At 42.6% G+C, this 21,062-nt stretch overlaps 2 protein-coding genes across 4 annotated transcripts; both read right to left on the reverse strand.

Moving 5' to 3' along the window:
- Nucleotides 1-10,636: 10,636 nt before the first annotated feature.
- mid1ip1l (MID1 interacting protein 1, like) lies at nucleotides 10,637-12,028 on the reverse strand. Of its 2 annotated transcripts, none has more exons than XM_058075306.1 (2): nucleotides 11,860-12,028; nucleotides 10,637-11,721 (listed from the first exon to the last, which is right to left on the reverse strand). In XM_058075306.1, exon 2 carries the CDS (start codon nucleotides 11,642-11,644, stop codon nucleotides 11,150-11,152), a length of 495 nt encoding a protein of 164 aa, XP_057931289.1. In that variant the 5' UTR covers nucleotides 11,645-11,721; nucleotides 11,860-12,028; the 3' UTR covers nucleotides 10,637-11,149. The 2 variants fall into 2 exon arrangements, with proteins under 2 accessions (XP_057931289.1, XP_057931290.1); XM_058075307.1 differs by having other exon boundaries at nucleotides 10,637-11,716; nucleotides 11,860-12,026.
- Nucleotides 12,029-13,955: 1,927 nt separating this feature from the next.
- Nucleotides 13,956-20,585, reverse strand: tspan7 (tetraspanin 7). 2 transcript variants are annotated; one of them, XM_058075305.1, is made up of 8 exons: nucleotides 20,348-20,585; nucleotides 17,602-17,790; nucleotides 17,442-17,516; nucleotides 17,256-17,351; nucleotides 16,962-17,117; nucleotides 15,378-15,461; nucleotides 14,496-14,581; nucleotides 13,956-14,429 (listed from the first exon to the last, which is right to left on the reverse strand). In XM_058075305.1, exons 1-7 carry the CDS (start codon nucleotides 20,432-20,434, stop codon nucleotides 14,513-14,515), a joined length of 756 nt encoding a protein of 251 aa, XP_057931288.1. In that variant the 5' UTR covers nucleotides 20,435-20,585; the 3' UTR covers nucleotides 13,956-14,429; nucleotides 14,496-14,512. The 2 variants fall into 2 exon arrangements, with proteins under 2 accessions (XP_057931288.1, XP_057931287.1); XM_058075304.1 differs by having other exon boundaries at nucleotides 14,492-14,581; nucleotides 20,348-20,582.
- Nucleotides 20,586-21,062: the final 477 nt, after the last annotated feature.

Raw genomic sequence — 21,062 nt, forward strand, 5'->3', positions numbered from 1 at the left:
TGAACACACGTGGGTTTTCTCCAGGTGCACATTCCAAAAACAAGCATGGCGACTCCAAATTGTCAATAGGTATGAATGTGTCATCTCGCCCAAAGACAGCTGGGATAGGCTCCAGCATACCCCGTGGCCCCCTGGAGGATAAGCGACATAGAACATGGATGGATAATAATTGACAGTGGCTGAGCATGTCTAAAAATAAATCTTTCTTCTTTATTTTTCTCAAGCTGAAGGTCCTCCCATCTGCCGCTTGGACACCCTCCACAATTATTTAGCATTTGAATCCCTGCATTGTATTAAATATCAACCCCAAAACCTGCATTAGCCATAATGTGTTGTTGCTAGTAGATGACATTGCCACTATATTATCAACTATCAGTATTTTATACACTAAATGGCCCAGCATGCCTTGAAGACGCTCTTTACTTGCAGAATGCATCTTACTGAGCCCTGAGTTCACAGAGGACATGTGTTAAGTGACTACTTATGTAACCGTCTGATCTGGAGTTAAAAAAAAAGAAAAAGAAGAGGAAGTCCTTCTCTTTCTGGCGTCCCAAAGCATCCTGCTGACCAGAATGTTAACGCAGTGACAGCAAACACTTCATGAATGAAATATAAAGAGCCTAGAAAGCTTTCAAAGACAGCAAAAAGCTTTTTTTGTTTGCTTTGAGCATTAAGTGGCTTCCGTGAATCCAACACGTCAGCCTCATCAGCAGCCACGTATTTTGCTCCTTTATGCAACGTCGCCATATCTAATGGTGTGGAATCTGACGCAAATCAACAAGCAGCGTCCACACTGAGTCCACACTTGGGCGCCTTGACCTCGTCCAAGCAACCAGCCTGCATACACACTACTAATTGGCTCACTTGTTATACAATATGCAGGGAAACAGGGCTGTCCCAAGTAGCGCTTGGGGGCCATTTTCATCCCGCAGCTCAGCTAACCAGTTAGCCTTGGAAAAAAGACCTTTTTTTCACTCTATCATGTTGAACATAATGTCTCAATGTTTTGTGTTATATTACTTGTACTCCAATATATTTTGACAAATAATAGGCCATAGTCGCCCACAAAACAGTGATTTATTCATTCACTTTCTGGAAAATACTCAATGTAGCGAGGGAGAGATCATTGAACCCTGATATTGCGAGGGACGACTGTACAAAGTCGTGAATAAAGTTGTGAATGAAGTCAAAATGTTATGGAAAATAAAGTCATAACATGTCAAGAAAAATAAAATCCAACTGTTAACACACACTCACAATGTCACCAACCCAAAGATGAGATGAGGCAGCAAGACCACCACCATCCTGTTTTGCCATTTCTTCAATGAAATCGTGTTTCTCTCCTCAGTAACCTAAAATGGAGCCAAAGAAGGTTGAATGAAAGTGGCGGCATTTTGATAAAGAAGATGAGAAACTATTGGATTCAAGTAATAAGTCAAAAACAGGAAGATGATGTTAAAGGGAAGATGTTGATCTCGCTGCCACATTGTGTCTTTGGAACAGTCACTTCCTCATAGAAGGTAAACATAACCTTTCAGGGCTCGACAATAACGATGTACCGATGGCCCGGGGCAAGTTAAACCAAAATTGGGGCAAGTAAATCCAATCAGTGATATTCCCGTCGGGCAAGTGTACTTTAGCATGCCATACTGCCAAGAGTTTTTTTTAAAGCGGTTCTTGTTGGGTGTTGGTAAAACACGGACTGCGTAATTCCGGTGGTAATTTGCAAACCAATCCTTGCAAATCTTGAAATGGACCAATCAGAATCGTTTATTTAGACCGCGGTCACACCCGTTGTTCGCGATCAACCAATCAGCGATGGTTTGACTAGGAAAACATCTATCATGGCGTCCCTGCCAACATGGTCTAATTCTTCAACAACTTGTGAAGGAAAACAGCAAAAAGTGATGAAGCAGTGCCTCCTAAACAAGTATTTTATTAGCGTCAGCAAATCAAATGATGGCACAGGTGAGTGAATCACATTGCTGTGACAATTTGAAGTGGTCACAATGAAACACCACCCATTAGATCCAATACCAAGTGCTGATTTTGCACAAGCTACAAAATCTAGCGCTTCCATTTCTCTGTGGATTTTTATCACCTTTGCTTCACAAATTATTGTTTGACCATTGAGCATTTTTTTCTGGATTAAAAACACTTTACTAGTACACAAATGTGTCTAATGTTTCATTGTGGTGCACAACTTATAAATATCACTGCTTACTACGACTACCATGTGTAAGGTATTATTTATTATATTATTTTATTTATTTGAGATTCTCATGTGATGCCACAAAAAATGACATGATATCATTATGGCAGTCTTTTCATTTTACATGGGGCAAGTTGGGGCAAGTAGTTCTCACCTTAAGGATTCCCCATGGGCAAGTCATTTTGGTTTTTAATGTAGAGCCCTGCCTTTGTTAGCATGTTGCATTGTTGGCAGGACTGCATATAAATAAAGATAAAAGAGATGAAGACCAAATGAAGTTAAATGAATGAAGTGTTTTAATATAATAATAACAACATGACATATTCTATGCTAAAAACCGGACACAATTTTGGCATACATTTTTGATGTTAACAGAAAAGCATGCTAACCGGGGCAGATGCTAACTGGCATACACTCCAATGATTAGTACAGAACTAATCTAATACATATTAGCCAACTAATACGTATTAGCCAAATTGCATCTGAGGGAATCCCAATTTCCACTTCCTGGTAAAACGTTGACAAATTTAGAGGGTAAAAGCGGCTAAAATGATGGTGCTGTTTGTGCTGACTAATTTTTTTCTTTTTTTTCTTGCTTGATGATAAAGAAGGCACAGCAACGACATCTGAGAAGAAGCCTTATTTGGGAATAACTCAGATTCAAAGACAAGCATCAAACTTATATCTACATGTTGGTGTGGATGGCATTCATTCATTCATTTTCTACCGCTTATCCTTACCAGGGTTGCGGGGGTGCTGGAGCCTATCCCAGCTGTCTTGGGGCGAGAGGCGGGGTACACCCTGGACTGGTTGCCAGCCAATCACAGGGTACATATAGACAAACAACCATTCACACTCACATTCATACCTATGGAGTACGCGGAGAAAACCCACGTACTCCAGAGAGGAGGGGAGAACATGCAAACTCCACACAGAGATGGCCGAGGGTGGAATCGAACTTGGGTCTCCTGGCTGTGTGGCCTGCCCGGTAACCACTCGTCTGCGGTGCAGCCTGGATTGTATACAATCCACCAAAAAAAGCTTGGCAACAGCTCCTTGGACAAAACAGACCTTGGCATTCATGCACACACACACACACACACACACACACACACACACACACACACGTACACACGTACAGAGCCATGCTATTGTTTGCCACTGGTGCTGCAGATTAGATTATAAAGAGTGTGCAGCTGCAATGGAGGCGGCCATTGTACGATGGTGAACTTTGTGATCTTGCCCACTTTTGTCAACGTGTGTGTGTGTGTGTGTGTGTGTGTGTGTGAGAGAGAGAGAGGGTAGTGCACACTGCAGCAAAGTGTGTGTGCGTCCATGACCGTCTCTTTGTCAGGCAGGACTCCACGCCCATATGTTAGCTCTTACATAAGCATATGCATTCTTTCCTCATATAGCATCCGGAGGGAACATAAAGATCCAAGCCTGCAGACGGACCGTGGTGGGTCAGCTGACATGCTTTGTATTTCATTAATCACAACTAGTTAATACACACTAATGCACATAATCACAACAAGAAAAAATACAAAAGATAAATAGCATTTGGAACCCAAACACAACAGCAGACGTGCTCAAGAGTGAGCAGGGTGGTGCCTCCTTAGGCTCAAGTGTGGTGGAGGTTCGCCTTTACGGAGGAGAACACAATGTTCCAGCATGCACAGCTGCTGGCAGCGATACGTTCTCATGCAACTGTATCATTGCTGCGTGTAAAGGAACATCCCAACTGAAACAACCATTAGAGTATCGTTAGCAGGGTTGCTGCAGAAACCACAACCTGAACTCAAAATGTTCAGGCTTGATTGACAGTAAGAACATCAATGCAAATTATGATCATGGAGGGACATTCTGGGAAATAAAGAAGAAATTGAAAAACAACTAAAAATTGTATTTTATTTTTTTTAAAAGGCAACAAAATAGGTTTTATACATTTAAAGTAGAGATATCCAATGCCGATGATTATCAGCCCAATGTTGTTATCAAAATGCAACATTGGTTGATATCCGTATCTGATTTTTTCCTGATCATATTTTAAAAATGCTGCATACAACACACATGTTCATTCCACCACAGGAGATATGTCATGTTATTAATATCGGTATCGGCTGATATCGGTATCGGAAAGAAAAAAAAAAGCGTTGGACCGTATCGGTATTTTGGTTTTTGGCAAAAAAGCCAATATCGGACATCGCTAATTTAAAGACAAAACTTTGTGTCAGCTTTGTGATATAGGCACCAAATATTATAATTAGTGTTTTCATTAATTAAATGTATAAATGAATATTTATACTTTTTCTCCTTACGTGACGCACAATTTTTCCATGAGCCATTTAAAAATGAACAATGGACCACACCCTTTAGACTAAGTATATTGGAATGCTAACTGGTTAGCGTGGTAGAGACCCACCGTGGCGTGGCGGTTAGCGTTCTGGACTTTGGAGCGGATGCCTCAGCTTGGATTCTCCACTAGTAAGCACCATGGGTATTCGTCAGGAAGGGCATCCGGAATTTAAAGGGCTCAAAAGGATCCACTGTGGTGACTCGGTCAGGAAAAAGTTGAAAGAACCAAACAAAACTGATTAGCGTGATAGCTTGCTATGCTAACACAGCTGTCTCTTATGTATGTCTGCGCAATGTGGTGTAAACAAAGGAGGTGAGGTCAAATTTGAGTAACGTCGGTTGAAAAACACGGCCTCTATCTAGCAAAACATCCTGGGCAACAACATGGGCATGAGCAGGACTTTATTATTCATTGGTTAACATGCCACGGATCATTCATTCATTTTCTACCACTTATCCTCACAAGGGTCACAGGCGTGCTGGAGCCTATCCCAGTCCCAACCCTGGACTGGTGGCCAGCCAATCACAGGGCGCATATAGACAAACAACCATTCACACTCACATTCATACCTATGGACAATTTGGAGTGGCTAATTAACCTAGCATGTTTTTGGAATGTGGGAGGAAACCGGAGTACCCGTAGAAAACCCACGCATGCACGGGGAGAACATGCAAACTCCACACAGAGATGGCCGAGGGTGGAATCAAACTCAGGTCTCCTAGCTGTGTGGCCTGTGCGCTATGTCACGGACCATTTTTCTAATAATGATAAAACTTTGAGGATATTTGTAGCGACTTTTGCTAGGTGCAATGACCTAGCAGATACAGCAGATGGAGCCGCATGGAGGCCTTGGAGGAGGTCTCCCTTGGTTATTTTTGTGCAGACAGAATTTACAGCTTATTACAGCTGATGTGCCTGAGGGTGAGAACCACATTGTGGTCCATCTTGTGATGGTCTAGTGAGGTCAGGGAGGACGCACACGAACTTTAATGACATCAGCACTGCTTGTCATTACGTCCGCCGCACAAGGCGGTGTATTGTGAAGGCCGAAGCGAGGAGTGCACAATGACGCGTTCTATGAGACCATTTCAGACCCGAACGCACAGCATGCCGTGCGCCGCGTTGCTCCACACTGGAGCTGCTGCAACTGGCTTTGGACTAAAACCATCTCGACTGCTCTCCTTCCTGTGTTTGTACATTAGAAAGCACACAGGGCGTGTTGACTGAAGGTGCAGATAAGAGCCATGACGGTGTGCCAGCACGGCTCCAAACACAAAGATATGATGCTTTATTTACAATATCATTATGATGCTCCCTGCTGCAGCAGCTTGGCCTGGCTTGACTCCTAAAGTCAGCAGGACTCTGCCCGTCACGTAGGCACAGCAGCGCGGTTATCAGCTCTGCATGAGGGCCAAGGGGCAAGGGCCGCACTGCCCCACCAGCACCAGGCTGTGCAAAAATATTTCATATTCAAATCTCACTCGATTTTAATTAGCCCCGTGTCGTCTCTGCATTTGGGATCAAGTCACCTTGAATCCATGTGTAGGTCAATTTGTGAATTTGTCTCAGGGCTGCACAATGGCAACAGGAAATGGGGACACTGGCGTCAAGCCCAGCATGCCCACCGACTCATGTGAACTCCGGGTTTGCATGGGGGGGGCGAGAGCCTTTGTTGCTGCCTTGTTGTCTTTTAACAACAGTCAACATCGCTTAGCAAATAGTATTTTCAGATGAAAAGAAGCGTCTATCTACCAGACGGGTGACTTTTCTGCCAAGTGTGCAATCATGCAGCGCCATGCGGAACACTGGTTACATTGCAACACTGCAGCGTCCACCGAGGGCGTGTTACGGCAACGGAGACATGGCGAAACACATCCCTCCGCTCTGCCCGGCAAACCTTTGCTCTCAGGTTTCCCAAAGACATGAGCAGAGCTGCCTCGTGTACAGAACACCAGCGTCACGCCACTTCAACTGGGAGGCTTGTTGTCGTGTTTGGGCATGCAAACTGCAATAAAACAGAAATGGTGTCAATGGTGTTTCTACATGGAAAACAGTGGTAACGCAGCGACATAACAACGCTGGAATCACCTTTTTCAAACGCCTCAAAAGTGGCACAATTTGGAGAAAAAAGTCATGGAGGTCAAACCATCATCAGAATTCCTTTTATGATGGTTAACTTCTTTCTTATCATGGCCGTACAGTGGACGAGTGGTTCCAGCTTAGGCTCTCGTCAAGGGTCAAACCTTTTCTGTCCATTCATGCCATCATCAGTTCCAGGATGGACCACTGTAACGGCCTCCATATTGGACTAAATCAATCCCTTCTCCACAGACTTCCGCTGGTCCAAAATACTCCTCTCCAACACCTTGGGGCGGTGCGCTCGAGTGGTCGCCTGCCGTGAGCATGTCCAAGTACCCTTGGGCAAGATACTGAACTCCCAGTTGCTCCTGATGCTGCGTCGTCAGTAGGTAAATGTGTAAACCGTGTCAAAGTGAAAGAGCATTTCAAAACATCTCCATATTTCTTCCTCTCTGCACTGGCTGCCAGTTCAATTCCGGGTGGATTTTAAGGTGTTTTCATTTGTTTCTCCATCCTATTTATCAGACCTGCTGACCGTTTACCAGCCAATTAGGGCACTGAGCTCCTCTCAGCAAATAACCCTAGTGGTCTCCAGGTCCAAATGGGGTGATTGCTGTGTCTGCTCCTGGGATCTGGAACTCTCCACTTCCACCCGCTTTATGCTCCATGGATGCTCCTTAAATCCCAACTAAAGACAGATTATTTAAACCTGGCTCTTCCAGACATATGGAAGATCTGGGTTTGTATCTCCATTTGGGAATCTCTGTGTGGAATTTGCATGTTGTCCTTGTGTGGGTTTTCTCCAGGTACTCCGGTTTCCTCACACATTCCAAAAACATGTTCATTGGTGACTCCAAATTGTCCATAGGTATGAATGTGAGTGTGAATGGTTGTTTGTCTATATGTGCCCTGTGATTGGCTGGTGACCAGTCCAGGGTGTACCCAGACTCCCACCCAAAGCCAGCTGGGATAGGCTCCAGCATACACCGCTAGTGAAGACAAGTGGCATAGAAAATGACTGAATGAAGAAAAAACATTTGACTTATTAAGAATGTTAATACATATGTTACTTACATTGCCTGTACAATGAATGAAGGTGTTTGGAATACCACCACTTCATACTGCAACTTTAGTATTTTGGATGCTATGGAAGTCAACCAGTATGATGGGATGGATTTGGTTGGACTTTTGAGGCTCTGCCGTACTTCAAGTCAGGGGTTCTTAACCTTTTTGACATCGAGCCCCGATTTTGGAGTAGCATATTAAATATTAACACTGTTTTGATTTCATTGATCTCATAGTTTAAACTCACAGTTTAACAAGCTAACTAGCTAAAACCTGAATAAAGTTTAAGGAATAATAACATGACATGACGGGCGGCACGGCGGTCTCGTGGTTAGCGCGCAGACCTCACAGCTAGGAGACCAGGGTCCAATCCCCACCCTGGGCCATCTCTGTGTGGAGTTTGCATGTTCTCCCCGTGCATGCGTGGGTTTTCTCCGGGTACTCCGGTTTCCTCCCACATTCCAAAAACATGCTAGGTTAATTGGCCACTCCAAATTGTCCATAGGTATGAATGTGAGTGTGAATGGTTGTTTGTCTATATGTGCCCTGGGATTGGCTGGCCACCAGTCCAGGGTGTACCCCGCCTCTCGCCCCAAGACAGCTGGGATAGGCTCCAGCACCCCCGCGACCCTCGTGAGGAAAAGCGGTAGAAAATGAATGAATGACATGACAAAATGTCATCAACACAAAGATTATTAAACCCGTATAAACTTTTGCTAATAAATCATGGAAGATATCAAGCAAAAACAATGTGAATAAAAAAGACCAATATTTAGATGTTACTGCTGTTGTTAAGTGTTAGATAGCGTCAGACCACACTCCATACTCTGGGATGGCGGCTCTGCTTCACTTCCTCCATTTACTAAACCGCACTTGAAGTCAGGATGTACTTACGTAAAAATTGAGTCTTTGGAGGGGGGGGGGGGGGTGGCGCCACTTTTGTCTTCAATTTTTCGTTTTAAAAAACGTATCCATTGCTAGTTGTAGTTGTATGTCTTCTTCTGATCTTCTGTGAGCTTGTTAAACAACTGACTGACACATTACCGCCACCACCTGGTCGGAAGCTGCACTGCACCTGAGCGTCTCATGGATAACATGTAGCACAGCAGCTAGCCTATCTCTGGTGTCTTCAGTTGATAAGCTACTACGCAGTCCCACCGCCTCGCTGCCCACTGGTGCAAAACTCTAAGTTGTTTGCAGCCTATAGGTGGCGCTGGAGGACCACGTTTGAGAATGTCCACTTGTTGCTAGGCAGAATGCTTGGACAGGTATGAATAGGTCTGAATTAACTGTGGTTAATTTTATTTATACATAATATATTATATATATTATTATATAATATATATATATTATTATAATATATTATTATTATACATAATATAATAACCTCACTGCTCTGTATTAACAGTAAAATACATACAAGAATGTATGGAAAACAGTGCCACCTTAATGCAGACTGTTTAATATACCTAATATATACCCAACTATATGCTGTATATATTATATACGTATATGTATACTGTATTGTAGTAATAATTATGGAAATTTACCATCAAATATTCTTGTATTTGTGTTAACCTACTTTATTTATTATGCAAAGGACTACCAAAGCCCGTGTCTGTGCATGTCCCCTGCCTGGGCCAGCTGTCACTAGTTTGTTGACCCAGTTTACCCCAAAAAGGGGGCTTGGCTGACCGAAGCAGCCATTTTGCCAATTGTGCGCTCCATAAAAAAGAAATAATAACTCAGCTTGCCCCGGATAAAAGGGTCAGCAAGGACGCAGACTGTCCGTCCTCACTTCTTGGACGCCCTTCATGAGACTACCATCACGTTGGGCCAATGCGAGCCAATTGGTTAGCCTCTGTGAAGCTGTTGCTAAGGGGAGGGGTCGTGAATGATGGCTAGATGAAACACACTGTGCATTGGGTCCCTTTAATGTCTCATCTTTTCATTACTCAGCACGTAGGCACATTGTCACAGAGTGATTGACAGCCTTCCTAAAGTGTCTTTTAGATGTTTTAAAGGTCGCCTCCACATTGATGCTATTTATAATCCAAATTTATTGCCGTTCCGAATGAAAGGCGCTATCTTAACATGTGGCACGTCAGGGCACTTGACTCTTTATGACCAACTGTTGGACGAAGGCAGGGGAATAGTTTATTTATTAATGCTTGACTCAGCACTTAAACCATCGAGACATCTATCCTGTAGCTGTATTTGAATAAAATACCTCAGGCGACACTAAGTACACACGGTACTTCACACAGTCAAAAGAATGCTTTTGCATAAACAAATACAATGGTTTTGAAGGTGACGCAAACCTTACAATGGCAATAATAGAGTTGAGCGGTGTTAGTTTGCAGCAACTTAACTGAAAATGAACTCTGCCTAGCAACAAGTGGTACTGACCAAGTACCAGGTATGACCAAGAAAAAGCTACTTAGATTTACTACATGTTCTACAAGTTACAATCATCTCGTCTTTGCGGTTAACTGATATTCTGCATCATTGTGCACCTGTCTGAGCTGGTGGACCTAATGCAAAGGCTGCAGGGCAACCAGCCACTGTTTTAACTTTGTGTGCTTCATGAAAACTAAGTCTGCCTAGCAACAATTAGCTATAAACATAACCAGAAAAAAGCTCAATGTTGTCACTCATCCCAAAACAAAGTATTGCCAAATTGGGCAGTCAGCTGGTGTACCTAATGAAAAGGCTGCGCGTGCCCATTTCAAAGCAGTGTTTAACTGAAGTGTGCTAAACTAGGAGACTCTCCTGTTAGTAAATCCTCAGTAAATCCCCCATCAGCCTCCTCCCAAAGCCGCTATACCTGCCCCACATAGCATAACCCCGTAAGGGCTTTACACAACACCATTAGAGCGCATACAGGGCCGCTTCTGCTACTCAGCAAAAACAAAAGCCAAAGAAAAGTTTCCAATTATTTATTTGCACGTTATAAAATAAACATTTTAGGACAAACAAGATGAGCCGTAAGACCTTGCTGAAGCAGTTACAACGGGATGCAAATGAACAGAAAATGAGTCAAGGCACACCATGTTAACAGTAATAGTACGTCAGGAGCCCTTTTAGCTCAGCATTAAAACAGCATTTTTTTCAAGTTAAACCACAAGAAAGGAGGGACAGAATAACCAGCATTCAATTTCTCCTACAGTCAAACCTTTTATTCACGCTCAGACCCACAGTGACATTTGCAATGGACAAAGCAGGAACTGTGCTTCATCTGGACACTTTAACCTCAACCCAGCACTGAAGGGTCTTCCTCAGCCAGGGCGATGTGCTGCAGGCGTCACTGGTTGAAGGAGGACAGGGAGGCTGGAGTGTTGATGCTCCAGGAGGAAAAGAGAAGGAGGGCCCGTTCCCATGACATCCCCATCAAGTCCCAGGGTAGGAAGAGAGGGAAAAAAAAAAGGTGGTGATTTCTATCTCATGAAGTTTCCCCCTCCAATCTCACGCTTGTATCTATTGGTGAGGTGGTCCGCTTGCAAGGTGAGCTTGGATAGAACCCCAAAGAGTCCTCGCAGGTGGAAGTGGAACTGGTGCTCCAGGTCTGCGTTGTCATCCAGGGGCATCTCCCTGGTGACAGGCTGTTGCTCTTCCTGCTTGACCGCCATCTCCAGGAAGCTGGCGCCACTGCTCATCTCCCGCTTGAGGAGGCCCCACTCCATATCATTCTTGATGGACTTGAGGAGGAGGTAGTGCTCGTACATGTCCCTCTGCTGCTTGTTACATGGCGTGTTTTCCTCGTTGTTGTTGGTCTCCACCTGGCTGGCCGCCTGCTCCTCCAGGGGCATGTCTCGGAGCAGGCTGGGCACCATGATGGTCTCATCCATGTTGTTGGCAGCCGCGATGAAGCGGTGCATGACGTTGATGAGGGAGTGCTTGTTGGTGGCGGAGTCGCTGCTGATCTGCATCATGGCTGAAGGCTTTCGGTTTGGCTTGGTTGCAGTGTGGCTGGCAGGTGGCGTTTAGGGTGGACAGGCTGAGATCTGCACTGAAGGAAGGACACGATATGGATCAAAATCAGGTCCGCGGAAGCATGGCCTACTCGCAAACTAAATTGTCTTTCATCGAGCAGCTCGGATGACCTTGACTTGCTACATAAAAATTCGTGCTTCCAAAAAACACCCACCTGATTTTGCTTGGTAGTATGGCGAGATGTTTCCGGGTGTTGTGGTGGCTTAAATCCAAGTGGGTTCTAAAAATAAATAAGGGAACCGTTAACCACCCGCCGTGAAGGAAAGTAAGAATTTCCTCGCCTGTCAAGCCGCCTGGATCCGGCTTTTATACCCCGCAGCCGACAGCGGTTGCAGAGCGGAAACTCCCTCGAAATCCCGCCCACCCGCCAGTTTACGGTGAGGCAATTGGCCAACGAGAGGGATGAGGGCAAGTCTTGAGAGCGTCTGATCCGGTTTGAGCCAATCACGATTCACTTGCCGATCAAAGCGCATTAGCCGTTAAATTCTTTACTCTTTGTCTTGTCAGTGCCTTTTAACAAAAGCACATTATAGTAAACAATACACTTTTCCCCCCTAAAACTACTAAGACAACTTTTGTAAAAACTACTTTGACAATGCGCCTTTTTTGGGGTCAAATCTGCCTCCACAGTATCCTTGTGTTGTTTGAACGTGACGTCTCATGTCGACTTGTTTTACATGAGCGCCACCCGGCGTTTGTTTGCTTGAGCAAATGTATCGTAACGTTTACATAAGCGTCGTCTCTTTATGTCTTTCATGCTGTTAGCATGTTCAAGTCACTCGCTCAGTCGGAAATGTGGCGTTCAATGCAAGCACAGGTGACTTTAACAGCGTCAATCAAACGTGAGGTGGAACCATATCGCCATCAACGTCATTAGACTCAGCTGGTAAAGGTCATACTGGATCGTTTACACTTGCACTTTCATTTATTGTATACCGGTTAAAAACAGATTAATGGCTTGGTTTTAGTATTAGGAGAAAGCAGAGCCCTTCTACGCGTCTCAGTCATTACTTCCTGCAATGAGGAAGGAATAATTAACGTGTAAGAAAATAACCTATTCAGTAAATAGTCAAAAATAAACACAGGAGTGGTTTTAGAATTGTTTTCTGGAAATATCATTTTCATTGTGAAGATTTTGTCGTGTCACATTATTTTTGATGCTAATAAAAATGCATGTTTTGATGTTCATGTTCACTTCCAAAGTTGGCCACCTGTTTCTCTATTGAGGTCATTTCACCCCCAGAGTCACTCCCGATCACATCATTCATGGGCTTTGCTCATATATTTGATAAATTTGTCATCCACTCTTCCCTTCATTTACGATTTCATGTATTTATATGTATTTTTCTTTAGAGCTGACCTTTTTGTCTTGGCACTTGCTTCACATAGGACTGTTTTCTCCTTCTTGAGTGGTTTGCATGTTGGCCACACAGTCAGGAGATCGGGAAGATCTGTGTTCGAATCTCCATGTGGATTTTACGTTCCAAAAACATGCACGTCTAAATTGTCAACATATAATGAATGTAAGTGTGATAGGCTGGTGACCAGTCCAGGATGTACCCTGGGATAGGCTCCAGCACACCACTTTGACCCTAAAGAGAATAAGCGCTATAGAAAATGGATGGCGTTCCTTGAAGTATGGAGTGGGGCCACCCTCAGCTCTTTTGACCATATTCTGGGAATTGTTTTGGTTGTGATGTCTCTCTGTGATTCAGGTATGTCCTTGATCTTTTCTTTCCTTTTATCTTCCCACTTTGCTCTGGATTGTCTCCCCGTTGGTCTGTGATACAATGATTGGTGTATCTCCTTCAGCAAGTCATGTTCTTGCTAGCTCATCCCATCCATCGCCTCCAACATCTTCGTTTCCTGGGACTGGTCTAAGGAACTGGTGTCCTCAGACTGTTGCATTGTAATTGCTTTGATTTACTCATCAGCGTCAGTTGGCCTGGCTGGCTCGCCTCAATCACTTTCCCCACCCCAAAAAAGAAGTACCTCACGCCGGATGATATTCAAGCAGAGGTTATCAGCAAAGAATCCTGGAATTGTGGTTAGGCTCTGTAGTCAGGAAAAGTAACAATGTAGGCCAAAAGCACTGATAACAATGCAGCAGCAATCCCACTTCAACAGGAAGTGATGGAAAATCTCTTTTGGCTAGTTAGTAATTAAATGACTCAAAAAATAGCTAATAATGATAATAATAATACATTTGGTGTATATTTTAGTGAATTGCTTAAATAATGTCACTTGAATGTTTGAGTGAATTCACATTTATTTTCTTCCAAGATTTCACAAAGCAAAGCAATGAAACACTGATGACTTTGATATGATGTGGGTTATGTCGTTGGTACGTTATGTACGCACACACATTCCTTGGTCATCTTATCGGATTTTACTTACATTGTATCAACATGACAAAACAAGGCAACTGCATTTTTCAAAGACAATACATGGAAACACAGTGAGAGGTACTCTAGCAGAGAAGATCTACATAATAAACGTTACATATGAGATTCGTTCTTTAAGTAAACAAAGTGAAATGCTTGGGGTCCCTTATTGAGGGGGAAGCTACCTTTTCCTCATTACATTCCCTTTACAAAATTCCCTTCTGCTCCTCTGCCGTACACCGTGTGAGTGGGTAAAAAAGCAGCAATGTTTGCTTTGTCACTCTAAAAAGGTTTAAAATCACAGGAGGGTCAGTCAGTCGGGGGCAGCACGTCAAGTAGCCTTTGAAAGACAAAGCTTTATTTTTTAATTGCTCGCTAACACCATGCAATGAAGTGTCTTACCGACAGGCGACGTGTCCGCACTTAGACCATCTCGTACTGGTTGTTTGTGATGTATCGAGACAAGCAGCACGCCAGGAATATTCCAATGAGCTGAGTAGAGAAATTCATTGATGAATATTGATTGGTTTTCATCATAAATGTGCCTTATTGATTTCTCATACAAATATACCACAAGTAGAATGGTGGAATCCTGGTTTGGTAAGCAATGAGGGACGTTGTCACTACACAATCCATACCGGGAACGCAAGACATCTCGCCTAATTTTATGCGTGCATCCTTAGCTCTATTATTATATTATATGGCAGCAATACTCGCCAAAACATTATTAAAGTGGACCAATTATGCTTTTTCTACTTTTGTGACCTATAAATGTAGTTAGAATGCTGTATTCTCGAGTTTAAATGATACCAAAGTTTCAAATAATGAGGTTTGTGCATTTGAAAGTCAGACCTGAAAGACATTTGGGATGGCTCTGAACTTCAGTTTTTTCTAACATCCTTTCTGGGCATGCACGGGTACAAGCTGTTAGCTGTACAAGCTGAGTGGGACCAATTACAGCGGCGTGGGCGTGCCCAGAGGAGGGCTGTGGGTGGAATAAATTAAAACAGTTTTGGAAATCCAAGGAAATACAGCTGGAATAGGCTTTCATCCATCACTGCTTATGGTTGTTTACATTCAAATATAACAGCATTGTATATGTTTTATTCTATTTATTTAGTGTTTCTGTAACCGGATATGTGATTTCCATCTGTGCTACGTATATTGCGTGTAAGTTGTGTAAGTTTTTACACAGCTCAGTCTCGGTGGATGTCATAATAGCCTTGATTTTGCCAAAATGAGCCAGCCCAACCATAACCTGTAATCCACGCAAAGCAAGGTAACGTACCTGGAAGAAAGCGATTCCAAAGGAGATGCCAGCTATGATCCCCAGGTTGGACTCCATCACGTTAGTCACTAGCGCAAAGCAGCCCTGCAGGGCACAAAAACATCACTGACTGAAAGTTGTTTGCATGGAGACGGAAAGATTTGAACATACTGACAAAGTTGATGGCCAACCATATGGAATTTGATCAAATGTTCGCATACGCAAGATTATATTGTGTTGTCTTTCTTCTTGATGTAATGGATGCATAATGGACTACATTGCAGAGACCCAATTCCTGGAGGAAGTACAAATCCTGGTATACAATCCACCATATATTATACAATAATGCTAATGCTGGAAAGCATGTCAAAGTAAGTTATAGTAAATCAAAGTTGGGTGCAGGACCATTTAAACTAGATATTATAAGTGTTATACTGCAACACACTGATGTTAAGTGGAAAGAGTGAGGTTCTCCATGCTGGTAAAATTAGTCTTTCCATGCAGTACTGTGACAAGTGTTGCCCCCTCCCTCATTTCTTTCAGATCCCTCCATCCGTTTTCTATGCCGCTTATTGTCACTCGGGTTGCAGGGGTATGCTGGAGCCTATCCCAGCTGACTTCGGGCCAGAGGTGGGGTACACCCTGGACTGGTTGCCAACCAGTCGCTGGGCACAATAATGTTTCAGATCATCAAACAAATGTAAATATTAGACAATGACAACACAACTGAACACAAAATGTGGTTTTGAAATGAACTTTTTATTATTAAGGGAAAACAAAAATCCAAACCTTGGTGAAAAGGTGATTGCACCCTAAACCTAATACTAATAGTTGGGCCACTATTAGCATGAACTGCAATCAAGCGTTTTCCCATAACTCACAATGAGTCTCTTACAGCGCTGGGGAGGAATTTTTGCCCATTCATTTTGGAGAATTGTTGTAATTCAGACACATTGGAGGATTTTTTTACGGTCATGCCAGAGCATCTCAGGCACTGACTTTTTCACATAGAACCTTGGAGGTTTGGAATTTGTTTTCCCTTAAAAATAAAAAGTTTCAGTTAAAAACAACATTTTGTGTTCATTTTTTGTCATTATCTAATATTTATATTTGTTTGATGATCTTAAACATTTCAGTGTGACAAAAAAATCAGAAATGGGGCAAACACTGTTTACACCATTTTTTTTTACTAAAACAAGGGCTAAGTAATTTCTCTGTATTCCTCTGAATTGAATGTTAAAAAAGTCATGAAAGGAACTCTACCCATACAGCATAGCTCCTAACAACATGAATGTTGGTCACCTCTCTGACACGGCTTTCAAGTGTGTGTGGACCCACGATGACTTGTATGCGATTGACAGCCATGAACGGCAGCTTTTTTTGGGCACACAAAAATGTACTACACTTTTTATGCAGTTTAACTTGTAATTGTGAAAATGTAGACAAAATGTTCCTTTAAAACACTATTGGTAACACATGCTAGCCGGTGGTGGTGGTGTTTGAAAAAAATGCAATACATACAGTCCCTTTAAAAAGTCCCATCATTGTAACAATATAAAGAAACGTACGCCCCAAGTCAGACAAACAACAAAATTCTTAACTCACGGTCGTGTACACTTCATTCTGGGCCTTCTCCAGGTCTTTCAGGTTTTCCGGGGAACAGTTGGTGTTGACTTTGCAGCAGCTGGCAGGGATTCCCTTGTCTTTAAAGTAGTCTGTGTCAGCCCAGTCTGTGTAATTTTTCACACCGCAGCAATGTAACTGAAAAGGACAACACACGAGCATAAGAAAAGTCCGTCAAATAGAGCTGACCTTTTTTGGACCATTTTGGCAGGCTTCATGCAACAATCCCATTGTTTAAGATCCAGCCACAAATACATAGCCAAACTTCCCACTCACAGTCCTCTGGATGACGTCCACCGCGGTTCTGCTGCTTTCGGTGCTGTTGTACGACTTCACTGCATTTTTGTACGCGCTGCCCAATTTAGCTTTTATCTGCAGGAGTTCAAACCACAGATGATGATCTCGTAATCTGCTTAATTTAATTTGAAAAGACACACACATGTTCTGGCACCAATAACTCACCTCATGCCTGAAGATGAAGCCTGATATACCGGCCACAAGCTCTGCCAGGAACACCACGGTCAAGAACATGGCATACTGTTGGAGGGGGGGGGGGGGGGGGGGGAGGTTTTATACACAATTTACCATAAAAGTACTGGCCGGCCGGACTTCCTTCACTGACCAGTTTGAGCATCCACGGGCTGCCACGGCATGTAGCAAAGCAACCAAACAGGCCGAAAATAATGATGGCGGCGCCGGTTCCGATGAGGACGTATGGTGCATTGGTGGTCTCGTCTGTAGCCAGCACGATGTACGCCTCCAAGTTGACCTTCCCCCACACACCCACTGCCAGCAGGATCATGCCCGTGAACTGAGGAAGACAACCAGGGTGAGGATGACATACATAAATAATAGACATTATATGGACCAAAGCATAGACGCACACCTACAAATTCATCTTTAGGCTGACATTTTGGACTACTGTATGCTTCAACAAAGCTGCCCTAAAACATTATCTCTAGCAGCTTCCCTAAAGGCTTTGTCACACTAATGGCTCCAGAAGCCATAAAACACACAGAAAAAAAGCACTGAACTGTCAGCTGCAGATTGCATGGTATGAAAATAAAAAACAGGACCAAAAACAACCCAGGGCGGGCGGGGGGGCACTACAAAGCTGGGATAAGTTAGTGGGTGAGTGAGGTGTGTAAAGCCGGACTTGCCTGTTCAACAAAGGTGGCGCTCTTACATCACCATGGTAACTTGGGCTAAACTCATAACCTCGTCCTAACCAGGTTATGTCGAGGCTTTCATCTTAAAATCGGCTATGGAAGCGCTGCCGTGTAGCTCATTCGGAGATGGCATCACCATTTATTGACAACACGGTGGATGTAGGAGAAAGACTAATTTGACGGGAGTGGCTACTTTGAGGTCATATTAATCCTCTAGCATTCCTTGATTGAAATTATAAGAGATATCAAATTTCAGCTGAAGGAATACACAACATTTGCTCACTTGTTGAGCCGTGCATTAGGAATAAAATGCAATATGAAATATCAAATGGGCCAGTGTTAGCGGACATATGTATGTAATATATAATACAATGAATATAAGTTAATATTCATTATACCACTAGGAGGCAGTGTTGGTGTCCACAAAAGACACCAACACTGCCTCCTAGTGGTCACAGCGTGGTGCGGTATTTGATCATTACTAGCAGTAAGATAAGAAAACAATAGACATACTATATTTGGAAGAAAAAAAGACAGTTCTCATTTATTCTCAGGGCATTCAATCGATCACAACGATTGATCAGGTTGTCTTGGAAGATGCCTTTCCTCTCACCGAGCAGGCAATCTGAACAGTCCACCCGAGATGGATTGAATGCCCTGACAACAACTCTTACTCCAATTGATTTATTTTGTATTTAAATCTTGCACACGACCACACTAGCATGCTAAACAAAGCTAACCCTATTAGCTTCCATTCACACGCCGAGGTTCCGCCACCCTTCGCCGATGTTTATCGTCATTTCAACCTGTTTGGGAAGAGGCGGGTTACTGTTACTTCCCTACACCTTCCTTAATATAAAAAATATTGGCCAAACCTACTCCTGATCACGCTCCATCATAAATATGTGCTTATCTAATGTCAAATACACTGGCTGGGATCGCTTTGCTTTTGACAAGTAGAATATGACATCAAACGTACCCTTTAATGTGAATGCACACTGAGCACAAAGTCAAGAACCTGGCTTGACAAAGTAAGTTAATTACCACCGTTGAAGTAGCATTTAACTTTGGTTTTGTTGAGCACAAAGCCACTTTCGCAGTATACCATTCAAAGAAGTACCCAAATATTATTATCAATCTCCATTGTTAACAGTTTTGTTGTTATTTTAACTGCAAATCCCCGTAAACGGTCAAGATAGCCATCAACTTTGTTTCCTTTATCAGTATGAAGGCCCTACTATCACCATAGGCCGGGGCTTTTCAAAGTGTAGCACAGTCTCTCAGAAAGTACAACTGATTAATCAAATCAATTAAATAAGTGAACAAATACAGCAACTTACATACATATATATCTATACACATACATATATATATATATATTTGGTTTTTTTTTTTTAAGCTGCTGCACTTCCCGGCCTCTAAATGTTTGTATATTCAAACTTTACCACTTCTGATTCTAACATTAGAAATCTTAAATGATTTTGGTGTTTGACTAATTTGAGATATTATACATTATTTTAAGTTTAGTAAAATAGAAGATACTTCTGAAATACAGAAAAAATATGTATTTTTACTTGATTTGTTGTTAATGTGTTCACATATCCTATGTTGCTGTGTGTTTCCATTCCACATTCTAACCATGCATGTTATGCTAAATGGTGCCTCTAAATGGGCCTTCACTGTGAATGACTGCATGTTACATATACTACCCTGTGTTTACCAAAGCTAACCAAAGTCAGCTGGAATAGGTTCCAGCTCACCCGTCATGATAACGAGGATGGATTTGTACTTCATTTGTGTACTTAGTGCTGTGACAAAAGGGGCAACTAAACGACTTGATGAGTGTATAGATTAAAGAAAATGTCACAATCAAAACATTATACCTCACCGTGTATGTTTTTCTCCCTATCTACCTGAATAAAGTCAAAGGTAAACAAATGTATTTCCACACTTTGTGACGTCATCATGTGCGGGTTTTTAAGGACTGTTTCTTGATCAAAAACCTCGGCAGCAAAGTTTTGAAAAGTCACTACAGTTACTTTTAAAAGAGTGATATATTACCACAAACCCGACAAATGTTTCCTTGTTTAGTTTATTGGTCGTGAGCAAGTATTGCTAGCGGCTTAAAGCCCATTGTTGCCGCTAGCTGGCTTCTTGACCCCCCCTTCTCTCCACATCATCGACATGGCCGCAACTCACCCAGAAAATAAGGCTGTAGGAGATGAGGAAAGTCTTCAGGCAGGTGATCACTGGCTTCGTCTGAAGCCGTCGAGAAGGAGGCGACATTTTTGGTCGGTTACTGTTTAAGCTGGGGGGAAAAGTCTAGAAAAAGGTCACTAAAAGAGGCGAAGAAAAAGTTCCGAGGGGGAATAATAAATCCTACAGAACGCTCGGAGTGAAGGAAGTGACGTCATGGTCCAGATTCACTTCTTTTTCCAGAGGGAATCAACTGATCCCAAATCAGCGTCAAGTTCGTCGTCATGTTGGCTGGTATTGCTTTCAAAATAAAGTACTACCATTACAACAACAAGTACTTAAAAATAATGCATTTATTTATATTAAAACAAATCAAATTTGAAATCCAAATTCTTGAAATAAGTCAACAATTTAGCAGAACATTTTGCCACTAACTTTGAAAGTATGTGCTTTTATATTGAAGGCTGTCAAATTTCCTGTTAGGTGCTCGCTATCTATGAACTTTGAAACGTGATGCTACTTGTTTATTATCCATCAAACGACATTATTCTTAGAAAATACGTCTTAAGTCCACCTTTCTAAAATATACACCGTTGAATTTTGCTCGAGACTGTCAACTAACCAACAGTTGACACGCTATCAAAACAGCATATTGCTCATCCTTCATCAAATCACTGTGGTAAATTGATAATTTATGTCAACATTAAACAATAAAATA

The sequence above is a fragment of the Doryrhamphus excisus genome, chromosome 6, assembly GCF_030265055.1.
Source record: "Doryrhamphus excisus isolate RoL2022-K1 chromosome 6, RoL_Dexc_1.0, whole genome shotgun sequence".
Classification (NCBI taxonomy): Eukaryota; Metazoa; Chordata; class Actinopteri; order Syngnathiformes; family Syngnathidae; genus Doryrhamphus; species Doryrhamphus excisus.